Raw genomic sequence first — 17,104 nt, 5'->3', positions numbered from 1 at the left:
ATTGAGGCTCTGTTTTTCATTCGATGTTGGGAATTTTGAAGCATGGGAAGCATGAAATAATATATACATTCAAAGCTACTAGAGTTTTGATTATTGTGAAACTTGACTGATAAATTCGTGACGATAAGAATCAAATCAATTGGCTGTTTTCCTACTGTGTCAAAGTTGACCCACCAATTCCTCCCACGCATTATAGACCGGGGTTGCCCAATGTTTTGGTACCAAAGATCTACTTCTTCAGCAGCCAATCATCATTATTCATTTTACAATAATCTGTTGCTTTTTGTTTGTTTTTTATGTATCCTGCATGTGAAATTCGTTTGTCAGATCATTGGACAACAGCTGAGGCACAATGGCACATTTTCAGCATTTTGAACAAATGTGTTTGTGTTTCATAATATAATTGTGTTCCTGTACAGTTCAATAATGACCTTGGCATGTCATCTGTAAGAAAACCAAATGTCAAGTTTGTCACTCAAACTTTCTCGTCTTTCATCTTTTGTTCCTGCTGGGGTGACATCCGCTGAATTACGCCAGCTTGTCTGGTGACACTGGTCATCAATTATGAATGTCAATCACTGTGATTAGATTTTAATGCCGTTGCATTAAGGCCTTCTGTTCCACTCCGTTCTGTTAGGTGCAAATTGCATTCACCGAGTCCCCCAGCAGCTCTCTGAAACAATCTTTCGTGTTTTTTTTTTTCTGGGTGAGGTTTTTGACTTAAACTCACTGACCACTTCATTAGCTCCAGTTGCATGGTACAAAATTAGCTGTATCCAAACAATCTACCACTATGTCCACAATGTTTTTGGTTGAAACTGTCAGCGTTATTCACTTCATATTGTGGCTGTCATTTTCCAGGTTGTTGCTTCTGTTTCCCCTTTTGCTGAGTAACGGATAACAAAAACATTTAGAAAAATATTTTCAGTTTTTCTTTCCAATGAGACAAATTTATCTCAGCATTTTCCCCACAAAGCATCGAAAATAACTCGCGCATTTTGGGAGACGTATTTTTTGTTGTTGGACAGCATTTTTGTGTCATATTGATTCATTCAGCACAAATTTATTCGTACCGCGGACGAATTGCATTTTTATGTTTGAGTTTGAAATGATACAAGTAAGTGACTTTTACTAAATGAAAAATTTTAGATGATATCAAGATCCTTGAGAATGGTGCAAAATATTGTTTCCTCAAATGTGTTCAATTGAATTCTGGATCATGTAAAAAAATATATATATATAAGATAGTATTATTTTTCCCCATATTTGTGTAGACAGAAGATACCTATTGAGCGAATCCAAAAAAAAAATATCACAATGATTTTAAATTTGACCAGGGTATAAATTATGATTATTTTTTTTAATTTCAAGAGGCATACCCAATGTTTTGATCAGTGCTGTATTTCACAATTAATATATGCAAAAAAAAATAATTGGCTTATTCTATCCACCTTTGTCTTTGTGATCCATTTTTCTCACAAGATCTACTCGACATTCAAATCAGGTCGGCGATGTTAATTAGTGATTGTGTAACTATTGTTAATCCTTGCGATTGGACTGCCATCTGTGTAGGGTCACCACCTGCTCCCTGGCTGGTAGCTAAACCAGAGCTAGCGAGAACCTGAGAAACAATTAACTCTTGTAAAGAAGAGCAATCCATTTCGACAAAAAGAGAGTAAAATAAATAAATAAATGAATAAAATACATTGCATTGAATTTCATTTTCAATATCCTGTTTGTCTCTGACTGCGCGGCAGTGCATTTTGTATCCACTGTAAATTTCACTATAGTTGCAAAACCCTCAGGAAAGCCGAATTTATAGGATTCTCCTGGTCTGAAAATGAAATACTTCTGAAGAAAGAAATATACATTTTAATAAAAGCAACATTTTATTGATATACCCGTTGAAAGCCCCTTTTTTTCTCTACTGCACGTAAGGGTTCTACAAAGCCAACGTTTGAATAATTTGGGTTTCTGACACTGCCCTATGAAAGCTTTTTGAAGCTTTCAGACACATTTTTTTTCCATTTTTGTCCATGTTCCAAAATTACACACTGGCACACACACACACACACACACACACACACACACACAGTATGTACACGAAAATATGCCATTTTTTTTCTGAAAATAGAAGCCAACAACTTCCACCTTGCTTCTATACTAATTAACAGTCATTATTAGGCAGAGCCTGGGTTAAACGTGAGAGCGACAGGATCAGGCTTTAGTGCTATTCTCATCTTACTCCCCAGTGCAAATTTTCCATTGTTTGTCGTTTACAAAAGGAAATGAATTACAAGCAAATTAGATAAACGCAGTTCTCGCTTTTGCCGTGATTGTGGAAGTGAGTCCTTGAAACTGAATATGAAATTTTCCGTGAAAGTCCTTCTAACATTCTCTGGGTTTTGTTGGTTACCACGAGATAATAACTCTCAAAGTTATTTTGCATGCTATACACATTTATATGGCGTCATTATTATTGGCTGACTAAACATGGCCTGAGGCAATGGCAGTCAGCGTGTCGTAAGGCAAAATGCTTTCCACACGTTGCAATTTCTCTTTTGGACTGAATCTATCTAACTAAGAAGCCAATTTTAAAACAAACCAATTGGTTTTCTTTCTTTTTTTTTTTTTTTTTTTTGTCATTTGGAATGTCTACGTGTTTGAGTCAGCTTAGCATGGACAGAACTGCAGTTATCAGCAAAAGAATAACAAGGAAACGACTACGTCTGTATGCCCAAAACATTTGAATTTGACTTCAAATAGCAGTTTATTGAGTGTAATTTGCTTGTGTCATTTTCATGCACGCTGGTATACCCCATGCTTCACTGGAGACCGCTATTCAACCGGAGGCTTGGGCTGAGACCAGTTCTGCTCTCTTTGAGGTTTCCTGAGCACAGCAGAAACGTTCCATCTTTCATACTCTCAACTTGCGTGATTTACAGCTAATAAATAATTGACGAGCCGCAAATAATGGAATACCAGTCGAACAGAATTTTCGAGTGCATGGGAGATTGATGAGCCAGTGCAGTATGCATGCAACTGAATCCTCGTGCCTGCAAGTCAAGCATTTAGCAGTCAATTTGTCTGGCTCAGGAAGGAGAAGGGGTGCACAATGAAGTCTACATAGCCTCCAGAAGTCATTTTTGGAACTATGAATGTAAAAAAACAAAGCAGGTTGCCAAATCAAAGCAATGAGCTTTGTCTCATTCATCTATTTTATTATGTCGGATTACACACGTTTTGGTGTCAATTCAATTCGATTGTATCCTGTAGGTCATTTTAATTAAATGGAAGACAATTTTCACACCGTGAAAAACAAAAGGTTATATTTTCTTTCTGTCATCAAGGTGGTATTATGGTTATTGGGATTTTCATTGGCTCTTAATTTAGTTTTTTTTTTCACCTTTTTTTTCTGTTTTTCTCCAGGTTATAAAGCTGTCATTTGAAGAATTTGACCTGGAACGCGGCTATGATACACTCACAGTGGGCGACGGCGGGAAGATAGGAGACACGAGACGGGTACTTTATGTGTAAGTAATATTAATACTGTCAATACTCTCACCAGAACTTGTATTGTTGTTGACGGGTAATTAAGGAAATCAAATAAACTGAGCTGGCAATGTTGATAGCACGCATGTTCATTACACATAGGTTGCACTGTGGTGTAGGAAAGTATCATACCGAGCGGTGCTTCTAATTGTTTACGAAAAAAAAGTCCAAGGATTGGTAGCACCAAATATATTTCAAATCCAAACTATAAAGTACCGGTACGTGTTTTCCTCTTTACTCTGGGTGGGCCAGCATATTTACAAAAAAGATTCTGAAGTGTTTTCTGGTTCAGTGTACGAGAAGAGGCGAGAGTTCTGGCAGGACAACTCATCGTTTCTCACAATACCTTGAGCATCTGACAGTACCTGGCCAAGAACAACATAGCTTGCTGGACCAAATTTCGGAGTCACTTGAACCGTCTCTATCGGATCAGTTCCTCTTTCCTCTCCTTGGAGGTTTGGACACAAAGATGACCGAGAGGGCCATGATGACCAAGGTGCGGAAGATCCTGGACTAATCCATCCAGTAGTGCATGAAGGTGTGAACATGTGTTTGAATCCTCGAGGGTTAATTCAAAGGGAGAAACATGTCATGTGTTTGTCGGATGAGTAGTATATTTTATATTTAATCATATAATGTTATATTTAATCATATATATTTTGTGATGTCAGTCTTGAAATACTTCTCACACATCCTGTACACATCTCATCTAGCCAAGATGCAAAAAGCTCTCTGAACGATGCAGCAGGGTGCAAAACAGCAAACTGCAGCAATGCAAGGTACGGTGATTTTCAGCTGCTGAGTAAACACCTCACCAGAGCAGCATTCTTGTATGTATCGTCGAAGGTCAAAGAACAGCCACTCTGTTTTTTTTTTTTTTTTGTTCACTCTGTTTATTTTCCCTTCAGAAAACATTAATTGCACTGTGAATGCGTTCAGAAACACTTTAACATTCTTAGCTGCCGCACAAGCGTCTCAAGACAAACTTTCAATACAAAAAGTGACAACACGTATCATGATCACGATCGACTGGTAGCCCGCGGACTGGTCCCAAGTTGAAAAGGTTGTGCACCCCTGCTCTAACCTGATAACATGATGATAAGCTGTCCACTGTAATAACCGCTGTCCCCGAAAGGGTTCAATAGTGTCGGCCAGGTGAGTTCTTATCAATCAATCACAGAATAAATATATCGACTTTAATTATCCTTGGATTATAAGTACCCTCCAAATAATGTGTCCTGTGTTTATTTTTTTGATGTGTATCTGTGTAGACTCACTGGGTCCAGTGTTCCTGACATCATTGTTAGCTTGTCCAATCAGATGTGGCTTCACCTGCAGTCTGACGACACAATCGGCTCTGCTGGGTTCAAAGCAGTCTATGAAGGTATGTTCCCCTGTGGCACCTTGAAATTTTTGTCTCTTGCCACACACGTGCGCGCGGGCGCGCACACACACACACACACAGCTCACATAACAGAGTGTGAAAGTCAAGTTATTGCTGACACTTATTTAGTCGTAAACACAACCTCTTTTTTTCCTTCTCTATCGGGGTGTGTGTGTGTGTGTGTTTAACTGTGAATTACAAGATGGAGATAAATGAATTATGAGTCAATCAGTTGATCGTTTTGCTTGGTTATTTTCATATTATGCACAAGCTGACAGTGAGAGAGAGAGAGCGAGAAAGATAAAGACGGGCTGGAGACAGAGTGAAGGTGAGAGGGGACAATGGGCATGTTTGGCTAATAATTCACTATTTAGGACACTTCAAGCATTTTATAGATACATGTGATGAATTACAGCTTTTTTAACATGCCAGTGCAGTACTATAAGAAGATTTTAAATTGAATTCAAGTGACACCAAGGCCCTAGAAAGGTAAAGGTGGAGGTACAGTAATTGGATCCTGGCAGTTGGGAAGACAGGAAGAGAGGTGGCCTGTGAGAAATAGCTAAAATAAGACAAAATGACAAATTGAGTGTGAAGATATCTATGTGTTACATGAGTTAAAGAGGGGATGAGCGCTCATGGAAGAGATCAATTGTGTGCTGTTGGTCCTTGCTGCCCCTGCCACTGACAATGTAGGCCAGGATCGGTTGCTTTTCAAGGAATTCTGCATTCGGTATCAACGACTAATACGAATGTGTACGTTTCAAAGCAATTCCTGACTCTGTGGAGATACACGGCACGCATGTCCGTGTCCCCTTCCAATTTATTTTCAACTTACATTTGTGGAGCGGTGGTGGATACTATAGCCATGTCTGGGTGAAGTTTTTGCACAGTGGTATTGCCAACCAGAGGGAAAGAAAATCCTCTCACTCAGTATGCTTGCCGCTCGTACAGCCAGGTTATGTTTGCACAAACTGGCCAAATAGGGAAACCCTGTCCTTGGACACACCACAGCAGTGGGTTCTGCATGGTGTGAATTTGCAGTGTTAGCAAGTAATCATTGGCCTCTTGGTGTGCGGTGCAGTAATTTCAAAAGCAGCTATCCAGTATTGATAGCGTGGGCCAAAAAAAAAAAAAAGTTCCAAATGCTTCTCAAGTCTGGCTTTTTCCCATTAACTGGTTCTCTCTAGCCTAGCAAAGCTGCGCATTAAGAAATGGAACACAATTTAAAGCCATTGTGGTGACAGATGAATTTGATTCTGCATACTCATTTGTTGCTGCAAGAGATTCTGCCCCCTTCTCGTGTCAAAAACTTTTCATTTGCAACCAGCTTGCCGGACAACACTGTGAAACTCATTCAAGGGATCATTTGGAATGAAAGATGCTAGCAAAAACAAAAATGAAGTAGAATGAGGGTCCTCCTTGGACTTAGCAGCAGATAGGTATTGGCTGTGGGAGGAGAAAATGGACCTGTTTAGCAAAGTAGAGAATGTAGAGTATTACTATAGCATCCAGAGCTAACATTAGCTCAATATAATGATAGCCAAACAATCGCTAATAATGAGCAAACAGTTAAGAATTCATGAACAAAATGTGTAGCCTCAAATACTGAAACGTTGTCAAGATGAAATGGTGAAAGCAAAAATGTTAACTTTTAAACCAAAGTGGCTTCGAAAGAATGTGGAAGATCCATTCACAGCAATCCTGTTTTAGTAGAATTATATACTCGTTGATTTGTTTGGAATAGCTGACACAAACATCCATCCAGTTAAACATTTTCATTTGGAAATGCTTTCCCTATGTCGAACATTCTGGACTCCTTAAAGCTATTTTATATTACAAAAACGTAATTTGAGGCGGCCCGGTAGTCCAGTGGTTAGCACGTCGGCTTCACAGTGCAGAGGTACCGGGTTCGATTCCAGCTCCGGCCTCCCTGTGTGGAGTTTGCATGTTCTCCCCGGGCCTGCGTGGGTTTTCTCCGGGTGCTCCGGTTTCCTCCCACATTCCAAAAACATGCATGGCAGGCTGATTGGACGCTCTAAATTGTCCCTAGGTGTGAATGTGAGCGTGGATGGTTGTTCGTCTCTGTGTGCCCTGCGATTGGCTGGCAACTGATTCAGGGTGTCCCCCGCCTACTGCCCGGAGACGGCTGGGATAGGCTCCAGCACCCCCCGCGACCCTAGTGAGGATCAAGCGGTTCGGAAGATGGATGGATGGATGGAAAAACGTAATTTGGTGAACTGTATTACAATCTGACTGCCAAGTTGAAAAGAGCTGAATCACCACCATGAGCAGCTCACATCTCTCAAAATTTTAGGTTTTCAAGAAGAGTGATGATGTCTGCCCTCTCTCGTCAGAGTCTGGTGAAAACGGTGATATTTCGCACTTTTGAATTTTTGTTGACAGAAAGAGCAAAATCAGTGTTTACTTTAGGAATTTACAAGCGATAGCCTGAAAGAAGACAGACGCAAACATGAGACTTCTAGATATTGTTGCAGTCTGCATTTTTACTCAACAGAACTAAACAATTGGCTTTCGGAGTGCTTTTTGTGTCGCCGCTATGCTGTCACATCCTATAATGTCATCCTTTAAAGGGACCCAGAACCGTGTAACACTCTGAGGGAGTCATTCAGCCCTGAAAGTGGGTGTATATTTTCAGCATGTTTGCAGCATGTGTGCTGCTGAATAACCTGACGCATTTGAAGAATTGAAACTTTATGGATTTGTGTGCAGAGAGAAAGACCGTGTTAACATCATAAAAAATAAAAAAAAGCACAGCACATTACAGTAACCGAGGCTTTCGGTGAACTGTGACTGCCAACTTTCCAGGCTGAAGGCAATTGGCTGCGAAGGCTGCGTCTATCTGAATAATATATTTTCTTTTTCGACTGATCAAAGTCCTGAAAGCAAGCAGGGCAAGTCTTTATCTAAAGCAGTGAGCTGTCACTTTTGGAAAGATTTAGGTTGATGACACAACGCCATCTGTGATCATTATTTTTATTTACACTATTTATACATATATATATACTGTATATGTATATAAATTGCCTTAGGTCAAATGTACCTGCAGAGCTCAATTTAACCTCTGCAGGGGGTCGACGGGACCACTTTTTTTAAGTGACAAATTTCAAATGTCAAGGCCCGAAGTGTATGCAAAGTTTGGTGATTTATTTATTTGTTTTTGTTCATGTTTAGGCCCTCAAACATTTGATTCATTAAGGAAAAGAATAATAGTAACAATTTCAAAACAATAGGGACCTTGCAGTGGTGGCTCTAAAAAAGAAGGCACACGAATTGAAGACTTGAGTTATAAATTGGGATGATGAAGTCCAGTTTAATCAAAAGTAAGAAATTCCAGAAATACTTGACAAAGACACGAAGGAAAGGTAAGATCTGAAATAGCCAATTTCAACGCGCACTCTCCCTCCCTCTTTCTCACCCACATGAACAAAAACACGCACGCACACACACAAAACTCGCCTCACCTTGAGGTGTATTTGCCCGAAGCTAATCCAGGAGCATGGTGGGGCATGTGTTAGCAATGGACAGACAGCTGGCAGAATGTCAGATTTTAATGCTTCAAAAATACATAAAACATTGCTGTTGACTAAAAACCTTTTCAATTAAGGGAGGGCAGGATAGAAGAAGTCAGCAAAGTCATGGAGTGTAAATTGATCCTATTGAGGCATTGCGACTCTTTGAAAGAGCCGCGGGCAGGACAAAAGAAATAAAATTCATGAAGGTAACAGAGTGTGATCGCATGTGAATGGAGTTTATAGCACACTTGCATATTTTCTTGCCTGTCATAAACATCATCCTGTTAGTTAAAGGAGCATGCTTTCTCATTGTTTTGCCTTCCGCAATTAAAACAAAATTGCTCCTCAACGTCCCTGAAGACAGCTTAGCCGGGAGAAGGAACACGTTAGAATGGACCTGTAACATGTTCTATCATATTCATTAGCTCCGCAGGTCACACACACACACACACACACACACACACGAATGAAAATCGGCCCATTTCCTCTGACCTGACACAACCATATTAGCTTGGCTGCTGGTGTCCCCTGCAGTGTTTTTGTCATGCTGTTGACAGGCCAATCAGGGATGCTGTCAGCTCGCTTCTAACGAAAGTAGCTTTTGCTTAAATTTGAGGAGCGGGACCTCATTTTCTCTTCATGGCATATTAGCTGAGTGGACAGTGTCTATTTTTTTTCTGTCATACAAGGACAAACATACACTTGCATTACCCAAAATGTCATCATAACATCCTTAAGCAAATGTCAGCATAGTACATTGCAAACATTTCCACGTCTTATGTTTCTGTAAGAATGAAGTCAAGAGTAAAAAACGATTTTCCAGTTTTTGTTCCACATCAGCATGACGATCACAGTGTACAGTTCACAGGGGGCAAATGTTAAATCATGTTGCTCATATAAGCCCTATTTTTATTTTATGAAGACTTCATATACTGGAGCGAATTCAGAGATTAGTACATTATTCATGTTTGAAGGTAATTGTTGAAAATGAGAAAATCCTGAGAACTATCCATCCATCCATCCATCCATTTTCTGATCCGTTTTATCCTCACAAGGGTTGCGGGGGGTGCTGGAGCCGATCCCAGCCGTCTTCGGGCAGTAGGCGAGGGACACCCTGAACCGGTTAATGGCCAATCGCAGCCTGAGAACTATGTAGTATAAAGCTAGAGCGTTAAACTGTTTTGCAGCATTTCAGTTTTCACAATATTTTACTGCAGCTAAAACGTCCCCATTTGCCACACCTTGTTCCTGGCATAAGTTGCCGCTCCCCAGCTTTAGAAGAAATCGAACACATTTGCTCACATGAGCAGTTATCTGCCACAATTACAATGTGCAGTTAGCTCATTATAGCAAAGCCTACACCCGAAAATACAAAATCCCTTCAGATTGTGTGCTGGCATTTCTGCTTTAGAGTGCCTCATTGCCTACCATTATTGTATTATAGTTTGAGATGACGCCTGGCCAGTGGATGAGTCTTCAGGCGGGTGTAGTTGCTTTAGAATGCCTCATTGTTAGCTGTGACTGTGTACAGGTCACAGAGAGAAGGCAAGCCAGCATGAGGACTGGAGCGTCTTGCTGGCCTATGCACAAGCTCTCGATGACTCGGCATATTATTTCAACCCCCATATATACTGTATATACTTGATACAGTGTGTATATACTTTGTGTGTGTGTGTGTGTATATATATATATATATATATATATATATATATACACACACACACACACACACACACACACACACACACACACACACACACAGCTCAGTTGGTAAGGCATCGGTTTGGCGTACGGGAGACGGTGGTTCGAATCCCGCTTAGGGCAAAAATGAGCACATAACACCATCCGGTGTGGGTCCTTGGGCAAGATCCTTGATCCTACCTCATACAATGATGAGAGACAATAAAACGAATGACATGCCGGCTCAGACGTCGCCCGGCCAAACAAGGTCTGCGTCAGGTGCTGGGGAACCAGAGCACCTTGATGAAAAATGGGCTACTGGAACAAAGCGGAGATGGGCGAGATGCGATAACATGGCTCTGTTGGAATGCTACTACTCAAGCAACCCTAGTCAGAGGGGTTACATGCAGAGAATGTGGGCTAAGTGATTACTTCGAAACCCACAGTCACGGTTGACCACGAAACAACTAGTAGCTCAGTGTTCCAACATCCACAAACGGCAACTGCTGTCACAACTTGAGATTGATGAGGTACAACGCAGGTCCCACGGTGAAGGGCCCCAGGCTGCCAGATCAGAGGAGGTGGTCATACCAGAGATTGGGAGGCAAGCCCCAATGAATGCAGATGATGAGATTGGGAGGCCAGCCCCAATGAATGAAATGCTGAGCGAGGCAGCTACTGACCTGAAAGCTAAGATCATGGCGAGAATGAAAGCTGGGCAACCTAGAAACCGATTACAACGGCTATGTGAAGTACCACCTGAAAGTCTCATGGAAAGTGTGAATGCAGCACTGAGGGCGATCCCTACCATAACGATCACGGAAACCAATGAGCTGATATACGCTTCAGCATCAGTGATCCTTGACATGCTTGGCTATAAGAGCAACCATGGAAGCCATGAGATACGTTACCCACCATGGAAAAGACGGTTGGAGGCTAAGATCAAGGCGGCTCGGAAAGATGTGAGTCAATTGACTGAGGCCCAGAGAGGTGTGATGAAAAGGCCGATACCCGAGAGGTACATCCAGATGACCATACCCGAAGCACTCGAAACTGCCAAACAAAGGCTCCAAGCCTTGTCCAGCCGCCTAAAGCGATACACGAAAGAGAATGAGGCCAGACGAATAAACAGGCTGTTCGCAACACAACCTGTGAAAGTGTACGCTCAGTGGCAGGGTCCTAACAACAGAGCTGACCCACCAAGACTGGAAACTGAAAGGTACTGGAAAGGCATATGGGAGAAGGAGGTTGCACATAACAGCAGTGCACAATGGCTGGTGACCCTGAGAGAGGAGTACAGCAGCGTCCCTGAACAGAACCCAGTTACCATAACAGTGGCAGACATACAGGAAAGAGTCTCAGATATGAAGAACTGGACAGCACCAGGCCCGGACATGGTCCACACCTACTGGCTAAAGAAACTCGCAGCACTCCATGAGCGCCTAGCAGCACAAATGAACCAGCTGCTGAGGGATGGGACTCACCCAGGATGGCTAACCAAAGGGCGAACGATCCTGATCATGAAGGATCCCTCAAAGGGTGCAGTCCCATCCAACTATCGGCCAATAACCTGTCTCTCCACAACATGGAAGCTCATGTCAGGCATCATTGCGGCTAAGATAAGTGGACACATGGATCAATACATGAGCGAAGCACAGAAGGGCATTGGTAGAGATACCAGAGGAGCCAAACATCAGCTCCTGGTTGACAGAACAGTCGCACAAGACTGCAGGTCCCGACGTACCAACCTGTGCACAGCCTGGATTGATTACAAGAAAGCCTATGACTCGATGCCACATACATGGATCACTGAATGCTTGGAGTTGTATAAGGTGAACAGGACCCTAAGAGCCTTCGTTGCGAACTCGATGAGGATGTGGAAAACCACACTTGAAGCCAATGGCAAGCCACTTACCCAAGTGTCCATCAAATGTGGCATAGACCAAGGGGATGCACTCTCCCCACTGCTGTTCTGCATAGGACTGAACCCCCTAAGCCAAGTAATCACCAAGACAGGCTATGGATACCGCCTCAGAAATGGAGCTACAATCAGTCACCTCCTCTACATGGATGACATAAAGCTGTATGCTAAGAGCGAAAGGGACATAGACTCCCTGATCCACACAACCAGGATCTACAGCAGCGACATCGGGATGTCATTCGGGCTTGAGAAATGTAGTCGGATGGTGACTAAGAGAGGAAAGGTAGTCCGCACTGAAGGGGTCTCACTCCCTGAAGGAACAATAGCAGACATTGAGGACAGCTACAAGTACCTCGGTATACCACAAGCCAATGGCAACCTCGAACTGGCAACAAGGAAAGCGGCTACGGCCAAATACCTCCAGCGAGTGAGGCAAGTCCTAAGAAGCCAGCTCAATGGCAAGAATAAGACCCGGGCAATAAACAGCTATGCCCTGCCAGTGATCAGATACCCTGCAGGAATAATAAGGTGACCAAAGGAAGAGATTCAGACCACGGACGTTAAGACCCGAAAGCTCCTAACCATGCACGGAGGGTTCCATCCCAAATCCAGCACCCTGAGACTGTACACAAGCCGAAAGGAAGGAGGCCGGGGACTAGTGAGTGTGAGAGCCACTGTCCAGGATGAAACATCCAAGCTCCATGAATACATCAAGGAGAAGGCTCCAACAGATGACGTACTCAGAGAATGCCTCAGACAATGGGGAACAGAAGATGAGGCGCTGGAAGAGGGACCATCATGGGAGGACAAGCCCCTACACGGGGTGTACCACCGGACCATAACTGAAGTGGCCGATCTCAAGAAGTCCTATCAGTGGCTAGAGAGGGCTGGCCTGAAGGACAGCACAGAGGCACTCATCCTGGCTGCTCAAGAGCAGGCCCTGAGCACCAGAGCCATTGAAGCCCAGATATACCACACCAGACAAGACCCAAGGTGTAGGTTGTGCAAAGAGGCACCTGAGACGATCCAACACATAACTGCAGGGTGTAAGATGCTGGCAGGGAAAGCCTACATGGAACGCCATAACCAGGTGGCTGGCATAGTCTACCGAAACATCTGTGCGGAGTATGGACTGGAAACCCCAAGGTCAAAATGGGAAACACCTCCGAAGGTGGTGGAGAATGACAGAGCGAAGATCCTGTGGGACTTCCAGATCCAGACTGACAAGATGGTAATGGCGAACCAACCAGATATCGTGATCATAGATAAAGGGCAGAGGAAAGCCGTTGTAGTGGATGTAGCGGTCCCAAGTGATGGAAACATCAGAAAGAAGGAACACGAGAAACTCGAGAAATACCAAGGGCTCAGAGAGGAGCTGGAGAGAGCCTGGAAGGTAAAGGTGACAGTCGTGCCTGTGGTGGTCGGAGCACTTGGGGCAGTGACCCCCAAACTAGATGAGTGGTTGCAACAGATCCCGGGAACAACATCGGACATCTCAATCCAGAAATGTGCAGTGCTGGGGACAGCAAGGATACTGCGCAGAACCCTCAAGCTTCCTGGCCTCTGGTAGAGGACCCGAGCTGAATGAGGGACGGACACCACCCGAGGGGGGGTGAGACGAGGAATTTATATATATCTATATATATTTTAATGAGTAATATATATATATATATATATATATATATAGGCCCTATATATATATATATATATATATATATATATATATATATATATATATTACTCATTTAAATTTGGCAAGGTGGTGAATGACATTCTTGTTTTTAGTTTGGCAAAATTATCCGACATTCATTTTCACTATAGGGGAATTTCAGTCATGACAATAAGCTTCATGAATTTTATGACATCCATTCTCAACTGTTGAACAATATACAACAATATACAACAAATGCTCTCTTATTTGCACTCTTGTGATGAGCTTTCACTTCAGTGACATAATTGCTAATCCCTGTTACTTCCAGGCGATGACAGACTTTTTGGGAGAGATGAAGATGTACAATAAGTAGTCTCCAGATTGCACGGGCATACTCTAAGCAAAATAGCAAGCACATCATTCTCTCATCTGCGTCAGGACAGAAAACCTTGCAGGATGTTTTGGCTCTCCCCCAAGACGTTTTGAGTCAGACTTCATCTTCACGGTGGGGGGTGCGAGTTCAGGGGGGGAGGTAGATGTAGGACATGTTGCAATCCAAATCCCGAAGCACCTCTATTGACCTTTATGAAGGTCAAACAATCCGTTCACACAGTCCTTTGTAGGATATAAAATTTGAACCTCTCACTCTATTTCTGATGATTTAGCCTGGCCTCCCGAACGAGAAGAAATGATCATTCATTACTGTCACTGCCGTCAGTTATGGAATTGTAGATTTATGTCATCCCATACGTTTCGATATGTGCCTGGTTGAGTTATTTGGTTAAAAAAAAAACACTATATGCGAAGTGTTCTACTCGAGTCACATAAGTGTGAATTAAAGTGGTGATAACTCCCTCACAAGGTTTTATTCATTGCGGCTCCATCTAGTTTATTACTCCAGTTGGCCCCAATGCAAGCTTACTGTCACATATTGAAATGGAATTCCTTGTTTTGCATCTTTATTTTGATGTGCACTATGATTTTTTTTTAAGTCGTTCCTTGACCATGTCACCAATTTTGTAGGAATTGGGGAAAAATACCGGCAGTTCTTTTTTTTATTTGCTTGTTTCTTTTTTTGTACACACCTGAAGGTTGTTGCTTTTTTTTTTTTTTTTTTAAGCAACCAGCCAACACACTTCATCATATACGCTGTACATAATTGTAGTTTTGCTGCACCTCTAATGAGATGCAATGCAAGAGTTTAATCGGTTCAAAGCACAATACTACATATTTTTGGTTAACACTCTTAAAGAGGGATGAGTTTGAACAATTTCTTGAATTTATTGGCAATTTGCAAGTGTAAAACTGCATTGCTGGACACCATACCGATTAGGTGTTTTTTCGCCCCACCATGTTGCAAAATACCCGAATTCTCTAAAATTAATACACAAGCTTTTTTCCAAAACCCAGTAGATCCAGATCCTGATTAGAATGTTTGTCAACCAAGTCTGCAATCAAGTTGTTTGTCCTTTTTATTTTATTTTTTTAACTTTAGAAGTTGCTAAATTGTCCAGAGATGTCAATGTGAGTGTGAAAGCTTGTTTTTTGATATGTGTCCTGTGATTGGCTGTCCTCTCAGCCTAAATCAACCTGGCGAAGCTGCAGATCACCCGTGACCCAAATGAGGACATGCAGTGTAGAAAATTGATAGAGCAACCCTTTTGTAAGCTTGGTTTCACTTCATATGTTGTCATTGTTTTTTTTAAATTTAAATTTCTTCTGTAAACTGCTCTGGACTGCCACTGTGTTGTATGTTGACTGTAATTAGCAGGCCTATCTTTATCTCTGTGTGACGCAGAGATCGAACGGGGAGGCTGCGGTGATCCTGGCGTGCCGGCGTTTGGTCGTCGTAGTGGCAATGGATTTCAACACGGGGATATGCTGACCTTCTCCTGCCAGTCTGCATTTGAATTAGTTGGCGAGAGGAGCATTACGTGCCAGCATAATAACCAGTGGTCTGGTAATAAACCCAGTTGCATCTGTAAGTACTCATGTGTTTTCTTTTAAATTGCTTTTCTGCTTTATTTTACCTCCCAAAAATGAATTAATTAAATTGTCTTTTTTTTTTTAATTTCCCCTTTGCATTTCCTTTCCTCTTGTCTGTATTCTCACTCAATTACTTTTTTTTCATAACCTCATTTCTTTGCAATTGTCCTTTATCCTCGTAGTTTCTTGTTTCTTCAACTTCACGGCCCCATCGGGAACAGTGCTGTCCCCAAACTATCCTGAGGAATACGGGAACAATCTCAACTGCGTATGGCTGATCATTTCTGAACCAGGGAGCCGCATTCATTTGCTCTTCTCTGACTTCGACCTAGAGCCTCAGTTTGATTGGTTGGCGGTAAAAGATGAAGGTGAGGAGTGCACTTATCAGCCAATTAACCATATTGGTGACTAGAGCAGGTATTAAAAAAAAAGGTAATTTCATAAAAATTCTACAAGTACAAAATGTAGATATTCAGAGGTGGGCAATTTGCAAAACTTTGCTAGGCCGTCATAGGTTTTTACTTGTTGAAGTGTCATGTCACAATATCAAGGTATTTTAAATATGCAATTGTTTTTGTAAATTTTATTCAATCATGTTGATACCTGGAGGATATTCTGTGAAGAGGCACACAGCAGGTGCATTTCTGATGACGGTATTTTACCTAATGACTGCACAGGATGCCTATATTTAATCAAGAAATAGTTGGCATTTTGCACCAAAACCAAAACAAACAAAACATTTGCTATTATGCTCAGAACACAGCATAACTTGACTCTTGTTGCCCATTGTATTAAAGGTTAGTGACTGAAACCCAATCAAGTTGAGGTGCCTTGTGACTGGTTGGTCAATACAGCCAAAATTGTGTTTAATTGACTGGCTATAAACTTGTCTCTGCAGAGCTTTTTTTTTTTGGATCTCTCTGACAATGTTTTTGAAAATTGCAGGGCAATTAGGACTGTTGCGCTGGGTAAACTGAAATTAAAGTTCCAAAGTGCTGAAGTCTTCCAGTTGACTTCACTTGGTATCAATCAGGACAAGTTACCTGGAAAAAATAATGTCATGCAACATGTTTGACTGTATGGTAAAGGTATACATACACACTATGGCAGGCATGTCCAGCTCCGGGCCTGGAGGGCCACTGTCCTGCCTGTTTTCCAACTCTCCCGGCTGCAACACACCTGATTCAGATGATGAGCTCATCAGCCAGCTCTGAAGCAGCATTAGAATGTTCCTGATTATTTGAATCCGGTGTGTTGCTCTTGGGAGAGCTGGAAAACAGGCAGGACAGCGGCCCTTGAGGACCGACTTTGGACACCCTGCACTATGGAAACGTAGGTATGAATCTGCATCTAAATTTAATTCGACATAGGTTGCATGAAAATGACTGGCACAC

At 42.2% G+C, this 17,104-nt stretch overlaps 1 protein-coding gene across 1 annotated transcript in view; it reads left to right on the top strand.

Annotated features, from left to right (window-relative positions):
• Nucleotides 1-17,104, top strand: part of LOC147207693 (CUB and sushi domain-containing protein 1-like) — a 357,336-nt gene that overhangs the window by 211,699 nt on the left and 128,533 nt on the right. The window contains exons 11-14 of the mRNA XM_086107135.1: nucleotides 3,430-3,533; nucleotides 4,824-4,936; nucleotides 15,523-15,705; nucleotides 15,893-16,078. Coding sequence (XP_085963261.1) covers nucleotides 3,430-3,533; nucleotides 4,824-4,936; nucleotides 15,523-15,705; nucleotides 15,893-16,078 — 586 coding nt within the window. The remainder of the gene's footprint in view (nucleotides 1-3,429; nucleotides 3,534-4,823; nucleotides 4,937-15,522; nucleotides 15,706-15,892; nucleotides 16,079-17,104) is intronic.

This window comes from Hippocampus guttulatus, chromosome 3 (genome assembly GCF_054856545.1).
Source record: "Hippocampus guttulatus isolate MCC_2025c chromosome 3, RoL_Hgut_1.0, whole genome shotgun sequence".
Taxonomy (NCBI): domain Eukaryota; kingdom Metazoa; phylum Chordata; class Actinopteri; order Syngnathiformes; family Syngnathidae; genus Hippocampus; species Hippocampus guttulatus.
Note: the sequence above shows the minus strand (reverse complement) of the source record. Positions and strands in the feature narration are given on the sequence as shown.